This window comes from Brassica napus, chromosome A5, assembly GCF_020379485.1.
Source record: "Brassica napus cultivar Da-Ae chromosome A5, Da-Ae, whole genome shotgun sequence".
Lineage (NCBI taxonomy): Eukaryota > Viridiplantae > Streptophyta > Magnoliopsida > Brassicales > Brassicaceae > Brassica > Brassica napus.
The window spans coordinates 16942565-16960120 of record NC_063438.1 but is presented as its reverse complement, the minus strand read 5'-3'; the positions used below and the strand labels follow the sequence as shown (position 1 = coordinate 16960120).

At 34.9% G+C, this 17556-nt stretch overlaps 2 protein-coding genes across 2 annotated transcripts; both read right to left on the bottom strand.

Annotated features, from left to right (window-relative positions):
• Positions 1 to 659: 659 nt before the first annotated feature.
• Positions 660 to 6827, bottom strand: LOC125609208 (zinc finger MYM-type protein 1-like). The gene has a single exon (XM_048780332.1). It carries the CDS (start codon positions 3048 to 3050, stop codon positions 1962 to 1964), a length of 1089 nt encoding a protein of 362 aa, XP_048636289.1. The 5' UTR covers positions 3051 to 6827; the 3' UTR covers positions 660 to 1961.
• Positions 6828 to 7845: 1018 nt separating this feature from the next.
• Positions 7846 to 10519, bottom strand: LOC106423848 (alkaline/neutral invertase CINV1). The gene is made up of 6 exons (XM_048780331.1): positions 10344 to 10519; positions 9712 to 10084; positions 9200 to 9631; positions 8927 to 9117; positions 8485 to 8852; positions 7846 to 8360 (listed from the first exon to the last, which is right to left on the bottom strand). Exons 2-6 carry the CDS (start codon positions 10054 to 10056, stop codon positions 8062 to 8064), a joined length of 1635 nt encoding a protein of 544 aa, XP_048636288.1. The 5' UTR covers positions 10057 to 10084; positions 10344 to 10519; the 3' UTR covers positions 7846 to 8061.
• Positions 10520 to 17556: the final 7037 nt, after the last annotated feature.

Sequence of the window (17556 nt, the reverse complement as noted above, 5' to 3'; positions counted from 1 at the left end):
GATAGGCGAACCAGCTCGGCTTAAAGCTCGATTTGTCGGTCCAGTTGCTCGGCCCGAGAAGGACCAGAGCCTATTAGGTTAAAGATGACCTAAGATACATGAAGGAAAGACTAATCTATAAAGAGAGGAAGAAACTGACGGAGAAGGAGGATCCGAACATTCACACACATACTTGGCAACTAGAAACTAGGGTTTACACATTATATTCTTGTTGACTTGTACTTTCCGGCCAGCTCTCCGAACACCAGCTTACTTTTCAGTTTATTTCCTCATTTGTAAACCGAACACTTTCCGATCAATAGAAAATGCGTTCGAACTATCCCACCGACGATTTTGGTCTTATCGTATGAGTCCTGACCAAACTCGGTTCAAAAACTGTTCAAGATGTTCTTAGGATTTGGTAGAAGCTCACTAATATTTTGATCATGGATTCGCCTTGGAAAGAGACCAAATTATCCCATATTTTGGTAGAGTGGGAAAACTGAACCAAAGACAAGGCTACTTATAGATATATTAGATTTTATTGAGAATTGTTTCTCAAACAGTAGTCTAGCACAACCTACTTAAAATGCAATATCTTTATAAAGCACTTAATTACAGTTTTAATAACCCATCTCATCTTCTTGTATTATTCTGTTCTCAAGCTCTGACTATCAGATCATCATCTTCATATACATCATGAGTCATGACAAATAGCCAATTTCAAGTTCAAACATATCCATCTCAATCCTCATCAGGTTCACTCCCGTTTCAATACTTTTTTTAATCAGAGACAATATATAATCAATATCCTCAAGATCCTCAAACATTCTAATGGTTTTGGTGTGAAACATTTGAGTTGCTAGTAAAAATGTTGTCTAACCATAACATCAATTAAAACTGAACACATAACATTATCAAACATGAAACGTATCAGTAAAGCCTAGATTCGTAGTCACATTTAAGCAACAAAAAAAAAGACACAGTGAAGGCTTAAAATTAGGGGTCAGAGCTCTTACTAATATTGCATAATGAAAAACCAATTCAAATCTCTAAACCCTTGAAACATTAAGAAATAGTCTCATAGATATCTCTCATGCAAACGTAAATAGCATAAAAGCTACACTATGACATTTGCACCGTTTTGGTAAGCATGCGATTTTGACGATTCTGAGCCGATTTGGGGTTTCGTACGACATATGCACTGAGGCTCTCTACCAGAGCTGGCTCCAGGGTTCCGATGGCAGATCGGAATCTCCCGGAGTCAATGGTGGACGATCAGGATCTTTGGGATACATCAAAAATGGGAAAGCAAGGTATTACGGGATCGAAAGCAATGGATATAATTTGGCTAATTTCATCAACTTCGATTGGTCAAACTCAGAAAATGAACCAATAGGAGATAAAGAAGCAACACATGTAAGCAACTCGGTGTTTACCTCAGTAAAGCGATCATTAAATTCTTGAAGTTGCAAATCCAAAACAGCATATAACCAATTGACCTTGTAGTGATGCATGTTTTGTATTCCTGTTTTTTTCCTTGGTCTCTTTGGGTGAATAAATTCATCTTCCATATCAACCTTCTCAATTTCATACTTCTCACAAAAAGAAAGGACCTTATCCATCAAAGAATGCCACCCATTATCTCTGAAATCTTGGAGTTATCTCATTGTTAACTTCACCAGTGACATAGCATTCAAAATGTCTTGATCCCTTTGTTGCAAAGCTTTGGATAAGCTATCTGTAAGTCCTAAAAGGTGAACCATCATTTGCAAATAAAACACAAAATCAAAATCCTGGAAGTATACAAGAAGACCATATGCTTGTCGCCTTTTCGAGTCTTCCAAGCTCTCATTCTGAATATGTTTAAGCACATTGATGATGGGAGAAAATAACTCAATCAAACGCAACAAAGTTCTGTAGTGAGAACCCCAACGTGTCTGCCCTGGTCTCTGAATAGCAACCTCTTGATTCAACACTTTTCATGTGTTGATTTTACCATCAAGAATATCTTCCTCAATCATTTTTCTATGATCTTCTTTAATCTTATACTTTCTCTTACATGAAGCTCCAACCACATTCAACAATAGAGAAATCATATCAAAGAATCCTCCAACCTCAAAATGTTTTTTTGCAACAGCCACAACAACCAATTGAAGTTGATGAGCAAAACAATGGACACAATAAGCTGAGGTGTTTTCCCGTAAAATCGGTGACCTTAGTCCATTGTATTCACATTTCATATTACTTGCGCTATCGTAACCTTGTCCTCTCAACATTTTTATGCTCAACCCAAGCTTAGCAAACAAAGAATCAATAGCAGATTTCAGATATGCTGAAGATGTCTCAGCCACATGTATAATGCTAATGAATCTTTCTTTGACATTCCCACTTTTATCAACAAACCAAACTACTACTGCCATTTGTTCTTTATCGGAAACGTCAGCAGATTCATCAACCAGCAAACAAAAAACGTCATGATCAATTTCTTCAATAATAGATTTGATTACTTCTGCAAAGCAATGCGCAATATATTTTTGAATCTTCGAAGACACCATCTGATTATTTCCTGGAGCATTTTGTAAGACAACCTTACTCACAGCTTCATTTTGCTCAGCAGTGTATTTCCGAAGCTCCATAAAATTTCCTTTATCAGCAGATGTTTCTGACTCATCATGACCACGAAAAGGAAGACCTTGTCGCAACAAACATTTGGAAACATCAATTGAAGCATTTAACCGAATTCGACACTCATTCTTGGTAATATCATCCTGCTTATGCAAAGTATGCTTAATAGACTGACCTTGTCTCATCAAGTTTTCACATTTCATAACTGCATTATTATGAAAGCTATTAACTTGTCCCACATGCTCTGCAAGCCTACTAAACTTATTCCAGTTAGAAAAACCTTCGTTACTCAATGCATCAGTTTTTCCACCTTTTCCATTACTATCTCTAAACAAGTAACAACATAGGCAATACGCAGCGTCTTTCTTAATACTATACTCTAACCAGTTCTTATACTGATCAAACCAAGCATGATTAAATCGTCTCATTGCACCTGATATCATTTTCTGTTTAAAGATATGACCATGAGGTTGGCAAGGACCTCTAATCAAATATCTACGAATTACCCCATCTCTTTGATTTGAAGGGTATTCAGATATTTTTTCCGATCAGCAGGATCCCATGGTAAATCATCTAAATCACAAGACGAGGATGGCTCTTTTCTTTTTTAAATTCACAAAGTTTTCCATTGATTCTGCTGAAAAAATATAAAATATATTATTAAAAAGATATAATATACATAGAAACAAAACAAAAGCGACAATTTCTCATCTGTAGACTAAGAACAAAAAAAAGTTCAATTGAGTTTGTTAAAAAATTAACAATTACGTAAAACTAAATTGTTGTAACGTACATATATCCCTTTTTTATTATTTGAGGAGCATTGATAAAAAATAACATTGGCTTCATGTGTTTATTACATGTGTGTCGTTTCCTAGGTGTCATCACCACAAGCTCTCTCACCTCATTTTTTTAAAAGCCCTTCCTCAACTAGACTAATTACAAACAAATGTCACTGGTCATTACATTATATTATAAGATTTTCGAGCAAAATTATCTTCACAACATTACATTTGGATCTTTAAAAAAATCGGATCTTTAAATAAGGAAACATTTTATTACCATTCAAAGAGAGTCTTTATTGTTATAATTATGTTCCTCGGTGAAGAACCTTGACAATATATCCAAGTATATGTGTGGTGATAATTCTTTAAGCTTAAGTAAACGATTGGTTCTTTAATCTATTAAACTTCTTTATATTAAGTTCTTTGCACTTCGAATTGGTTCTTTAAGCTTGATACGCCCATTTGTAAGAAAATATCATAACCATGATTGCAGTTCATATCTCATCCTCCAACAAGTTAACCATGTTTATCATAATGTTTTGAAAATCTAATATGAGCTTCAAATCTCCTCCATTGCATGTTAACCATAATTGTTCTGTTTCCATAATTATCACTTCAATTGTAATGCTAATTAGTCATGGTACGAAGAGGTAATATGCCATGACCATATGAAAGTACCATGACCATTTCTTAGATTTAATTTAGTCAAAGTATAATATGCCAAATCGTTTTATGATCTTTTATATTCAAAGCAACACAATTAATGGATTATTCCCAAAAATTAATGCTTCAAATTTTAAAGGTTATTTCAAATTGACTTGATCACGGGATCGAATATATTATACAAAAAAAGTTTAGAATGTTAGCGTATTCAAGGAAAAAGTTGAATTAAAAAAAAAAATTTCTATATCACGGATTTAACTTAAGTACCATAGATGTTATTTGAATCAAATTATACCATCTAAACTATTAAAACAGGAGTACAAATAAGATTTGACCCTGAGTTTTCCTGAATAATTACCCTTCTATGCCACTTCCTTAAAACACAACCGTTTTAACTTACTAACCCTGCATAATAAATTTTTCAAAACCGAGTGCACCTAAAATAACGTGGTTTGTTATCCAATATTGCCTTGGTTTAATTTAGTCTGCAGAAATAAAAACAAACGTGTTTCAACTGGTAATTAACCATTCTTTCATGTTCAATATTACAAAATCTGCCACTGCCTTTTAGCAGCATCATTTTACAATATTACTAAACCAGCTTAACTAAATTTACATACTCACCCGAAATTAACGTGTTTCATAACCAACTATACCTCGGTTTAGTTTTCTATGCTGTATCAATACCAATCTATCATAATTCGATTGACTACTATTATACACCAATTGAATAAAACCTATAACATAAAATAAACAGTGATTAGATTGTCGGGTTTGTTTCTGGTTTCGTCAAAAAAATTCCGAATCAAACAGTAGGTTTGTATAAAATATAAAATATACTTAAAATACTTTATTTGGTTAGTTAGAATCTACATATATTTTCGATGCACAGAAACAAACTAATAATTTCGTATTTTACTAAAATCAATTACATTCCAAATACCTTCCCTATTTTTAAACAACCACATCTACTAAAACCATATTAATCTTACCACGTAAATATCTGCATATTATGTTTTCGAAACGTGTGAATCAAGTTTTACTTAACTAAATATACGAATATACCTTTTTAACTACATTCTTATTGGATGCTATTATATTTTGTTAGTAAATCAAAATTTCCTATATTAGCTAACAAAAAATGATAAACCTTTAAGGACTGGATATTAAAAAATATCAAAAACGTATATTCTGTTTTCAATACGTTCAAATCATGATTTAGTTAAGATTTTTTATTTAACCTACACACTTGAAACAAAAAAATATATAATCTCATTCATGTTATGTTTAAGCGCATTTTTATTCACAAAACAAACTAAACATGTCTAAGAAAACAATTTTTACTTTTCTCAAAAATCTCAAACTTTTTAAAACATCATGGTGAGTTCAAGTTAAATGCTTACATACGTGGAAACAAAACACCTCCTGTGAGGAAGTGTCGCTTGAAATGGTTCTAACTGTAGACGTTTGTAATGTACAGCAACAACAGATGAATCAGTAACTTAGCTTGCCCTATCAATACTATACCAAAACATATTTTACCAAAAATAATAAAAATGGAATCAAAAGAAAAAATGAATTTCCGCGCGGACGCGCGGGTTCAACTCTAGTTTCAAAGTTATTACGAATTTCAAATTGTCCATCTTTGATTTACACTTACCTTAATCGACCGGAGAATATTTTTGAAATTAAATTTGCGGGACTAGAACTTCATTTTGTTATCTATTTGACATCCAAACATTTCACAATTTTGTACAACAAGGCAAGTAGTATATACAGTATTAACTTTGGCGTGGTGAGGAAAGACCTAGGCTCCGTTCATATATAAATAGTAGACGTGTTCGTTTACATCTCCTCTCCATTTCCTCCTTCTCTAAACTCCTTTAGCATTATATTTCTAGCAAACACAAAAAACTAAGGGAAGATTTTTTAAAATAATATGTTTAATTTCGCAAGATGATCTCTTTTTATTGCTCATAATAGGATTGCAAACGAAGACTTCTAAAGACATTATTGACAACAGTTATTTTGTCTCTATTTTTTTTATTTTCTTTTGTTTTCTGATACATTGTTCCTTTCATATTTTATTAAACTATTGCTTATGTTTCATTTAATCTTATATTTATAATTTACCTTTATGCAAACAAATATACAATTTAATTTTAAAGTCGATCACATATAAATTTATATTGACATACTAAAATTCTTAGCTATAACCCGTATTTTCTTACATATATTTTTCTTACTATGACTTTAACCTTTATTATGTCTACAAATTGAAAGATAATATTTTTAAATCTACTCACCCCCACGTAGGGCGCGGGTTATCACCTAGTAATTGATTAACGTTAGTAGAAGACAATAATATAAAAGCTTAATTGTAAAATCTGAGTTTACATAGAATGCACTATGGATTTGGAGAAGAGAAGAGAAGGAAGTTGAAAACACAATAAAAAATCTATTCTAGAAACAGAGAAAAAAATAGGTTAAATATGTTAAAAGGGTTTAGGAAACAAAATTTTTTAAAATTTATTTTTCTAATTGTTAGATCCATCGCCAAATATGTTGGGCTTTAGCCTGTGGGTCCAAACATTTTTTTGTGGGTTTAGAGAATCAAAAGTTTGTAGGTTCAATTTATTTTATTCATGCTATTAATAAGGAATTTTTTTTGTGGTGTCAGCTGACCCCACCACTTTCAACGTGGGTCCGCCCCTGCCTATATGTCACATGAGTATGAAACACCAGCAGTTGAGATTCTTCAGAATCTACTCCAGTTTAGATTCACTGAGGAAGATCAAAGGATGTTGATAAGTGGGGTTTCAGAAGAGGAGATAAGAGCAGTAGTATTTAATATGCCATCCAACAAATCACCTGGTCGAGATGGATACACTACAAAACATTTCAAGTTTGCTAGGTCGATAGTGGGAAATGATATTGTTAAGGCGGTACAATCTTTCTTTCTGAAAGGCTTCATTCCAAAAGGTATCAACTCAGCTATTCTTGCCTTGATACCGAAAAAGGAAAGAGCTACGGAGATGAAAGATTATAGACCAATCTCGTGTTGCAATGTCATGTATAAGGTGATATCAAAAGTTCGTAGCAAATTGTCTGAAGGGTATTATGCCAAAGTTTAACTCTGTAAATCAATCCACATTTGTAAAAGATAGGTTGTTGATGGAGAACCTTCTTTTAGCAACTGAACTTGTAAAAGATTACCACAAGACAGAGATTTCTCCTAGATGTGCCGTGAAGATTGATATCTCCAAGGTCTTCGATTCAGTACAATGGTCATTTCTATTAACAACATTGGAAGCTTTGGGATTTCCTGCAAAGTATATACACTGGATTCATCTATGTGTATCTACAGCATCATTATAAGTCCAAGTAAATGGAAAATTAGTTGGTTACTTCAACAGTAGAAGAGGGCTGAGACAAGGTTGGAGACAAGGTTGCACGTTATCACTTTCTCTGTTTGTCATTTGTATGAATGTCCTCTCTAAATTGCTAGATAAAGCTGCAGTGGACAGACTGGTCGGATATCAACCGAGATGTCAAAATGTTCGTTTGACTCTCAAATTATAAGACGACAAGGAGATCAAATTGGAGGAAAGTTAGAATTTGGTTTGGCACAAGATAATATGATATAGAAGATTAATCTTTTCTTTAAACATTCTATCTCAAATGTAAAACAGTTTTTTTTGGACGAATAAAATTTAACATTTATTAGAAAAAAAAGAAGACAAACTGTCGATTGAAACGGCAACAAAGAAAAAGGTGTAATGTTGAAATAAAAAAACGGCAAACGAGCTTTTTCCATTTCTTTTCTTCTTACTTGCAAGGCAAGAAAGAAGCAATCAATAAAGTCTGTGACCCCATCTTCCGGAGAAGTTTTGAATATCATCATTATCATACAAACAGCCAAGCAAAACAAAACAAAAACAAAAACAAAAACAAGAAAAATTATAACGTGACAAGTACTGAGCAGATCAGAAACGAGATCGGTTTTTCAAAGTTGCGGCCAAGACGCAGATCGCTTGATAACTGGCTTCATAAGTTTGTCTTCTTCGAGAGAGATCATACCGATGTGTGAAGGATCTTCCAGCAACATTTTAGCCACTAAGTAACCTGCTATCGACCATGTCTGATATTTCCTAGCCTGTTTCCCCACGTACCGTCCAAGCTTACCGTCGTAATACTCTGGCCAACAGTCTCTGTGAAGACGCGATTCTATCAGGTCAACCGCACGTCTCGCGATCTGCGGTCTTCCTGTCTTAATGCAGGCTGCAGTTAGCTGCCACAACAGAACTGTACATTGGAGCAGAAACAACAGAAAACGGCATGGTCAGAATCAAATCAATTCTTTGATACGTGTTGACACAATTCAATCTATCTCAGTTATGAAATCAGGCTTAAGGGAAAGAAAACAGACCTGGCCAAGAACCACCGTTGTGGTAGCTCCACCGTGTGTTCTTGGGGTCACAGCCAGTGACGATGCGCCACTCGTGGCCCTCGAGGCAAGGATAACAAATCTTGAGGGGCATCTCGCCTACAAGCTCATCCCACCTGTGCTCAAGAAGGTCCATAATGGCCATGGACTGATCAGGAGTGGCCAACGAAGACATTATGGAGACGCAATTGCCGAGTGCAAACCACCGGAAGTCCATATGGGCAGGTCCTACATTACCCACAAAGTAGCCTCCCCGGAGAGGCATGAAGTCAAAAACCCAATCTGGTATTGAGTCTGGCATCACATTGAACTTGTTCACCGCCGTGTGTGAGTATTCCTCAGTCTTGTACCTTCAGATAAAAGATGTATCAGTTTCAAGTTTAGAATTATCATCTCACCCAAAAACAGTATAATTAATTAATACCTGTAAATGTCATTGAGCTGCTGGTAATCAAGCCAGAAGTAGTTACGCATATGGAAGCTCAAGGCGTGAAGTCGCTTAGTGATCTTCTCAATGCACTCTCTGCCATCTCCATCAGGCTTTAGCATTGACAAGGCACATCTCAGAGCCATATAGAACAACGCTTGGATCTCAATTGGATACCCATAAACACCCTTCACATTCAAGAGCAAACAACCAATCAATTCAAGAAACAATAACTAGTTTACAGCCAAGAGGACGACCTTAATAACTTACCATTCTACGATCAATCATGGAACATCCATCAGCACAAAGCAGCGTGGGGAAGGTATCGAACCCTTCAGCCAAGCACAAAGAGAGGATGAGTTTCATTCCCTTTTGACACTCTGGTGTCTCCGAGAGAGTCAAATCTCCGGTAGACTTGGTGTAAGCACGGAGAAGGATGATCCACCAGAAGCCTGAATCTACAGGGGCCACTCGTCCAATGGCGGTTTCACCAAAATCTGCAACCAGGTGGTCCGTCTCTCGGATGGGATCGTGACTCACCTTGAAGCTCGCAGGCATCACACCTTTCCCAAGCTTGAAACGGTCAACACGCTTCTCGGAATCTTGAAGCTGAAGGGTCTTGAGCAAAAAGTGTTTCACTATGTCCGATTCACCATTCATCAGAAACGCCAGTGCACTGGGTACAAAATCACGCACAAACACCTACAGGAACAGAAGACAGCATTCAAATTAATATATAGAGCTACGAGCCAACCCACTGATAGATAATATTTGATTGGTACCTGGTCGTAGTTTAAGACCTCGTCGGTAGTATTATCGACGGCAGCGAGAGTACCAACAGGAAGGCCACGGAAGAAGACCATAGACCTCCGTAGAGCCTCCCAAGCCTCAGCCATCATAGGATGAGGCTCAAAGGAGTTTCTAGCAGAAGAGAGAGGCGTGTCCAGAACCGACCTGCCTCTTGGAGAATCGTGCCTAGATAGTTCACTCATTGACCTCTCGTCGAAAGATCTCTTCCGTTCGATCTTCAACCTCGGTCTGTCTAATAATGCTCGATTCAGATCAAGATCGTCCATCTCCGATAGAGAACAGTGCGAACCTACAGCTCTTAGTCCAAGTGATTCCATCTCGCTTACAGTCTGACTAGACCAAGATCTGAAATCATAAAACAAGATTATTACACACAACATCAGTTGACTCGAACCTAATGTAACTACTGTTGGATCGCGCGATTATTAGCTTATCCACTTGTCAAATCATTTTGAATATGAACTCTCATTGCTCCATCAAATGAAACAAAGACAGATCAAGATCCGACAGAGTCAACTTTGATGAGTGATATAAACCAGATCTAAGAATCAAACTGGGATACAAGCAGAGTGAGTTTGTTCCTAAGAGAGAAAGTAAATCGAACCTCCGGCGAAGAAGATGATAAAAGGAAAAATTCGTCGGAGCTGAAAGTTGATTGTTCTCCGACGGAAGTCTCCGAGAAATGTGAGAAGAGGAGGAGGAGACAAAGGGGAGATTTATAGGGAGAGGGAAGAGGAAGAAAAGAGAGGATTGGGCGAAGAAGCTTCTTATTTATAGTGCGGACAAACGGAACGAGACGGACTTTAAACGGAGTTTTTTCAACGAATTTATGTTTACCGGTTATAATCGGTCAATAGTAGGACAAGTCTACTCTACGTGGACTAAACGACGGCGTTCTGACTTGCTTTGTCTGATTTGGCATTTCTGTTTTCTAATGCAATACTTGGTTTATCGGTTCCCGTCTTTTTTTTTTGACTGATACACCACCAAACAAAGTTAGGTGGGAGGTACATTTACTAGGCATTAAAATACTATTAGGTTTTTATTATATAGAGAAATATTTTTGTCTTTCCAACTTTTTAGGGTTATTCGAGGTGTTCCAACTTCCAATGTCCATATGCTCGACACTATAGGTCAGACCCACCTTCTAAAACGCAGCCGTTGAGTGATTCCACGGAAACAGAACGCTCTACAGAAGGCCTGGGCGTTTTTACCCCAACCCGAAATACCTACCTCAAAACAAACCGGAATAACCAAAATTCGGATCTGAACTGTTATACAAAAATATTCGAACATGACTTATGAGCTTAGTATTTTGGGGTTTGGTTATAACTGAAACCTAACCAAAATCCAAACTAAGATCCGATAATATGTAAAAGTAGTTAAATATGTTAATGTTTTATATATGTTAGGTGATTAAGATATTTTAGAGTATTCAAAATATTTTTGTAATTTTTTTATTTATTATTTTGAATACTTTTTAGTTAATTTAGATAATTTAACTAATTTGGACGGTTTCAAACATCGGTTACAATCCGATCCGAACCGAACCCGGAAGGAACATAACCGAATCCGACCCGATAATTAGTAAAATCCAAAAGAGACTTTTGAACATAACACCAAAAATCCAAAAATCCCAATCAACCGAACTGAAATCGACGGGACCTCCGAACGCCTAGACCTACTCTACAGTGAGTAACACTTTCACTGTATTCTGGCTTTGAATATTTCTAATCGCATAGTATCGCATTGCAGTTAATAATAACATTTTTTTTACACACACACATATATAATCACATCACAATTGTTGCGCATTTGTTTTTTATGTTGTCATTCAGACTCTCAGTAAATAAATCATTTTCATAAAAGTAATTCATTTTCTAGATTTTTAGTGATTGAAATAGAATATTAGAGATTAAATCAACATATTTGATGAAGAAACAATAATAGAAGGGCAAAATTACAATTACTTATGATTAATATGGGCAGATACTGTCTTTCGTCGTTCACATGGATGCGGAGTTACCGAATTAGTTTACAGAGTCAATATGAGTCTGTAAATGTTTTTTTGCTGTAAAAAATATATGGGATGACACCTATGGAGGAAATTGCAGAGAAGTCAAAATAAGTTTTAAAGAAAAAGGCTATTTGATTATGATTATGTCATTAGTGAATAAGCATAATAATAATAATAATAATAATAATAATAATAGTAATAGTAATTTTCTCAAATAGTCATTTTTAAGTTTTTGTCACAAAAATAACTCAAAAAAAAAATGACCAAAATACTTTTTTTTCTGAAAATTTTAATATTTATTTTTTCTTTTTTAAATTTTTATTCATCCGCAAAACCCAACTCTTTAACTTTAAATCCTAAGTTTTAGATTAGTTAATTCTAAAGGTATAGTGTATATTTATCTTTTAATAAAAATTCATAAAAATTTATTTTTGTGAAAATAAACTAAAAATGATCATCTAAACGAATTTTACTAATAACAATAATAATAAATATATACAATGGGACACGTCGACTCGTAAAAGTTGTTTCAAAGAAGAAGACAATTCAGTTACGATTGTGACACTAATATAGTTAATAATAATAATAACAATAATAATAATAACAATAATAATATGTGTTTCTTGAGATTTGAACATGGGACATGTTGACTCGAAAAATTGCAGAGAATTTTTTTTTTTTTTTTGGTAAAATGTTAAATTATTATACCAAGTTTTCAATTTTTTACAGAAATTACATAGACACTAGTAGCGGGATGCAGTAAATAAACTAAACACAACCTACAACGATAAAGACCTTAACTCCTAACAATGGCCTAACCGGCACAATACCCAGCAAGCAACAAAACAGTGTCAGACCAAAGAACCGGAAGCGATCGGGGAAGGGAATCGGGCACCGCGAGCTACCGAGAGAAAGGCGCCCTCAAACCTTGTTGCAACGGCTCCTACAGCTTCCAGCTGCCATTCCCAAACCTGAACCGGACAGAGAATCCAACCACGAACCAACTCAAAACACTCAACAGCAATGATCTCCGACGGCATGAGAGAGAACCCCCAGCGACGATGCCGTCGTTCGAAAGGGAGACAAGAAGATTGTCGTCTCTAGCCCCACCCTCCGTGACCGTATACATCCATTGAACCTCAAAGAAGAAATTTACTAACGATTGTGCGATTAATAAAAATCATTAAATAATAATAATAATAATAATAATAATAATAATAATAATAATAATAATAATAATAATAATAATAATAATAATAATAATATACGTTTCTCGAGATTTGAACATGGGACATCTCGACTTGTTTTTATGATTTTCGTAAATTTATGAATCAATTTATCTAAGATCAATTTTATGAAATTTTTTTATCAGTTTTAATTTTCTGCATTCCCCTTAACATCATACTATATTATGCAATTTTTTTTGACAACATATGAAACGAAACTAAGTAACTAGTCCTTCCGATCCAGAAAGCCAAACCGGAGGAGGGGGTATTGGAGGGTTGAATCGACATAAAAATAGCTGTAGCAGAACTCTTTGCACCACGTGCAAGCTTGTCCGCAATATTATTTTGTGTCTTTGGGATATGTCTGATCCGGAAATTAGGGAAGAAAATCTTATTGCATCTGAATTCTTCCATGTATGTAGAGAAAACTGGTCATTCTTCAAGTTTCGACACTAGGGAAGAAAGTCTTATTGCATCTGAATTCTTCCATGTATGTAGAGAAAACTGGTCATTCTTCAAGTGTCGACACCATCTTCACCAGTTGAGAACAATCCGTCACGAAAACTACATCAGAGATCTGCAAGGTCTTCATACACTCCATTGCCCAAATTAGGGCTTCACACTCCGCATGCATAGGTGATAGACTTCGTCTAAGGTTCATTGCACCCATCATTACTTCTGACGACTCCACTCTTCGACAGAACCATCCTTGTCCTGTGAAAATATCCTCCTCTCTCCATGATCCATCAATACAACATACTATCATATTATCCAAAAATTGCCCCGTAGGATCCTCGGAACCTATTGAATAAAGCCTTGTTGTCCTTTGTCCAGCAATTGCGCCTCAGCCCAAATCACACTTTCTATTTCAGCAATATGTAATATTACGAGTAGATTTCCATTTGTATTCATATAAATCTTTTTTCTATTTTTCTAAATATACCATAATATCCAGGGGAAATAGCTAAAATCACTATCTTTTTGAAGTCTCCAGAAGAGGTAATCCATACTGGTAAAAACGGAAGAGTAATAAACAACTGTCATATTATGCAAAAATAATAGTTTGAAAACAAAATTAATAATTATAAATAATTGCATAACATCGTGTCTCGAGATTCGAAACTAGGCAGTTTTCTCATGCAATTAGTTTATGCGAATATAGATTATTTGTTTTGAAGGATTACACCTTATTTAGAGGATCATCAATTTGGTTGGATCCTATGATATATTTGAAAGAGCGTAATGCAAGGTTTTTAATGGTTTTGACAAAAATCCAAAAAATACTTTACACTTAGCAGAGAGTAGAAGCAACTTTATGGAGTGAGGCACATGTGGTAAGGACGTAGACTGGATCCCAATCCATATTCACAGAAAACAGAGATGAGGAATCATAAAACTATATACCCAAAGTACACAGATTGTGCTTCATAGATGGGTCTTGAAAGGGTAACAAATTATTTTCTACAAATGGTTGGTATTGTACACTATAACGATTTGAGGGATTAATGGGGGCAAGAAATACAAGATGTCGTTTATTTCTCTTGCATGCAGAACTAGGCTTTCATTTGTACGGTGGAATGCATGACAATTTTGCGACAGTTTTATGTGATTTTTGCGATAGATTGTTCACAATTGGTGAAGATGGTTTCAAAACCAGAAAAATAACATGCTTTTGTAACTTACCTTGAAGAAATACAATGACTAAAGGAATGCTTCAGTACTTTTGAGGTAAAACACGTTCACCAAACTCAAAATACACATACAAACAGTCTAGCATGTGTAGCTAGGAGTCAAACAACCTAATTTTTACATATGGACATTCAATCTTTTTTTGGTTCACATAGCATGAATCGAGTTTGTTTATGCTGATGACAATAAAAAAATTGGATAACTAAATACTTATGTTTGAACTTTTTGGATTCAACATAACAATCTTTTTCTAGTTAATATTAAAATTTCTCATTTATTATTAACAATTGACTTTTAAACATAATTTATATATTCAACTGTAACTTAAAATACTATTCTACATAAAGATAGTAAGAGAATAAACTTGCTGATTGCAAACACTTTAAAATTAAACACATGTTTTCGTTATATACATGGTTATAGTAAATAGCCAAATTGTGGAAACTAACTTTCCATTTTTCATCTGTAAAATAGTTTGAAATGAGTGGAGTTTCTTTATATCTGTTAAAATAAAAAATGTAAATGCGACAAAATATTTTATTATTTACCAAAATTAAACAGCGTAATTTTATCAATTTTGATTCTACATATGAATATGTGAATTGAGTAGACAAAAAATAAATGTGGTTCGAGTAAAGATTTTAGTTAAATTATATCAGAAATGCGATCAATTGCTTAAAGTTAATCAAATAAAATGCATAGAGTTATGATAATTTCTTACCAATAACTATTTCATGATGTAGTTCTGTCCCTACATACAAATTCATAGCAAACAGTTTTATTTATACTACATTTACCATGAGCAGATTTTTATTAGTGATATACCACGGTATTTACTATTTTTAAGCCATGGTATAATTCTTTTATAGAGTTTATTTTGAGGTCTATGTACATATTGGAGAATTATAGAGATTATGGAGCCATTTGGAGATTAAATAGAAGAAAACCCATAATTGTGCAAGAAAACAGAAGCAAGAGTCGATATATGGATAGAGTGTCGATCGACACTGATGCGGTTCTACAAGGCCAACTCTATTTCCTAGAATTGAGCTTTTGTCTCAAAAGTTTATACTATTTTCAAGAAGACCACTCGATGTGATTTAACCTATATATTCTAGTTTTCAGCCACTATTTAGGTGAAAGTTTATTTTACTTAAAGATATTTTGGAGATAAGATCATATACTCCTTCATAGATTGATTGAAACTCCATTATTTCTTACTCTTATATTTTTATGTAAAATATTTTGTTTATTGTTATGTTTTGCATGATCATGTCTGAGTAATCTACTTGTTAGGTTTAGGGATTTCTAGGGTTTTGATGAACTTATAATTTATAAACTGTTAGAATTATCATATTGTATCCTTCACATGATTGTTCTTATTGATTGTTTCTAGAGTAATTAGTTAGAATGATGATCTTAGGATAGTTGAAAAGCAAGAGAGTTGGATCAACATCTGAACTGAATCCTGTTGAGCTAAGTTGATAGACACAACGAGAGTTGGCCTAGGAACTTAGTGAACATATCGAATTGGTACCTAATTCTTGTCTAGATAATTGGATCCGAGTTGGCGTTCGATATTTTAGGCATTTAATAGAAATCGCAGTGAGAGTTGAATAGCTTACTTATGAATTCGATTTTTAAGATTGATCTTAAATAAACACTTCGCATTTATAGATTTGAATTTTGATAGCCTGTTTGAATTTCCTAAATCTAGCGCCTCCCATATATGGTAACAAACCGATTTAGTTGCTTTGCTTAATTTACTGCTTACTATATTTGTCTAGCTTCATCAATAAATCTGTTGTCTATTGTGTGATCCAAGCTCTATGTGGATTCGATCCCTATGTACTGAAATCGATCTCTTATTGGAACACTTGCTCCAAGGTAATTTGAGCATATCAAATTTGGCACCATTGCCAAGGAATGTTTGATTCACCATTAGACTTGGTTAAAAGGTTTAGTCTAGGTTTTTATTTTTATTTGTTACTTATAAAATTTTCTAGTGTCTTCCAGGTGCATGCCTAGTAGTACCAGAAGAAACAATGAAATTTATCTTTTGATGTTTTTGGATCCAGCAAGACTTGAACGCACACTCCACATGGAGAAGCGAGCAGCATCGATTGACACCCTTCTTCGTCGATCGACGCCACTCCTGAAGAAGCTACGATCGATACCCCTAAAGCGTCGATCGACACTCAACTGCAACATACCGTGACAGTTGCGCCACTTGTTTGATTCTGAATGCTGATGGAGACATTCATGACCTCGAGGGTCATCTACGTAATGCAGCAGGTCAGAGATTAGATGATCATGAGACTGTAATCCTTGAACCAAAAGCAACCGCAATTGATGCTCTTAATGGAGAGAATGTTGTAGCCGCTGCTAAGTTTGCAAATAATGAGAACGCTCTAGGATATCAATCTAGAACATTGACTGATTATAACCTATCAGATCAGTACTACTACGCCAACAAATATGATATTCGTCCTCGTACTTTCAAAGGCATAATTTTGAGCTAAAGCCATCATATTTTACCCTCGTGGGATAGGAGCCTTATCATGGGCTCCGACATAAGCATCCTATGGACCATCTTGCGAGGTTCAGGGATCTAGTATCTGCTATTAATGCCATTGGAGTCCCTGATTATTACATTCTATGTAAGCTCTTCAAATACTCTCTTTCTACAAATGCTTCTTACTGGCTTAAGAAGCTACCACCAAGATCTCTTACTTCATGGACAGTCATCAAAAATGCCTTCCTACATAACTTCTTTGATGATACTAGATCTGAAGAGTTGATGAACATAATCTCCATGTTCACTTAGCGGCGTACTTTGTCTTTCAAGAGCTTCTGGATTGGATTCTGATCATATCAGAGCGACT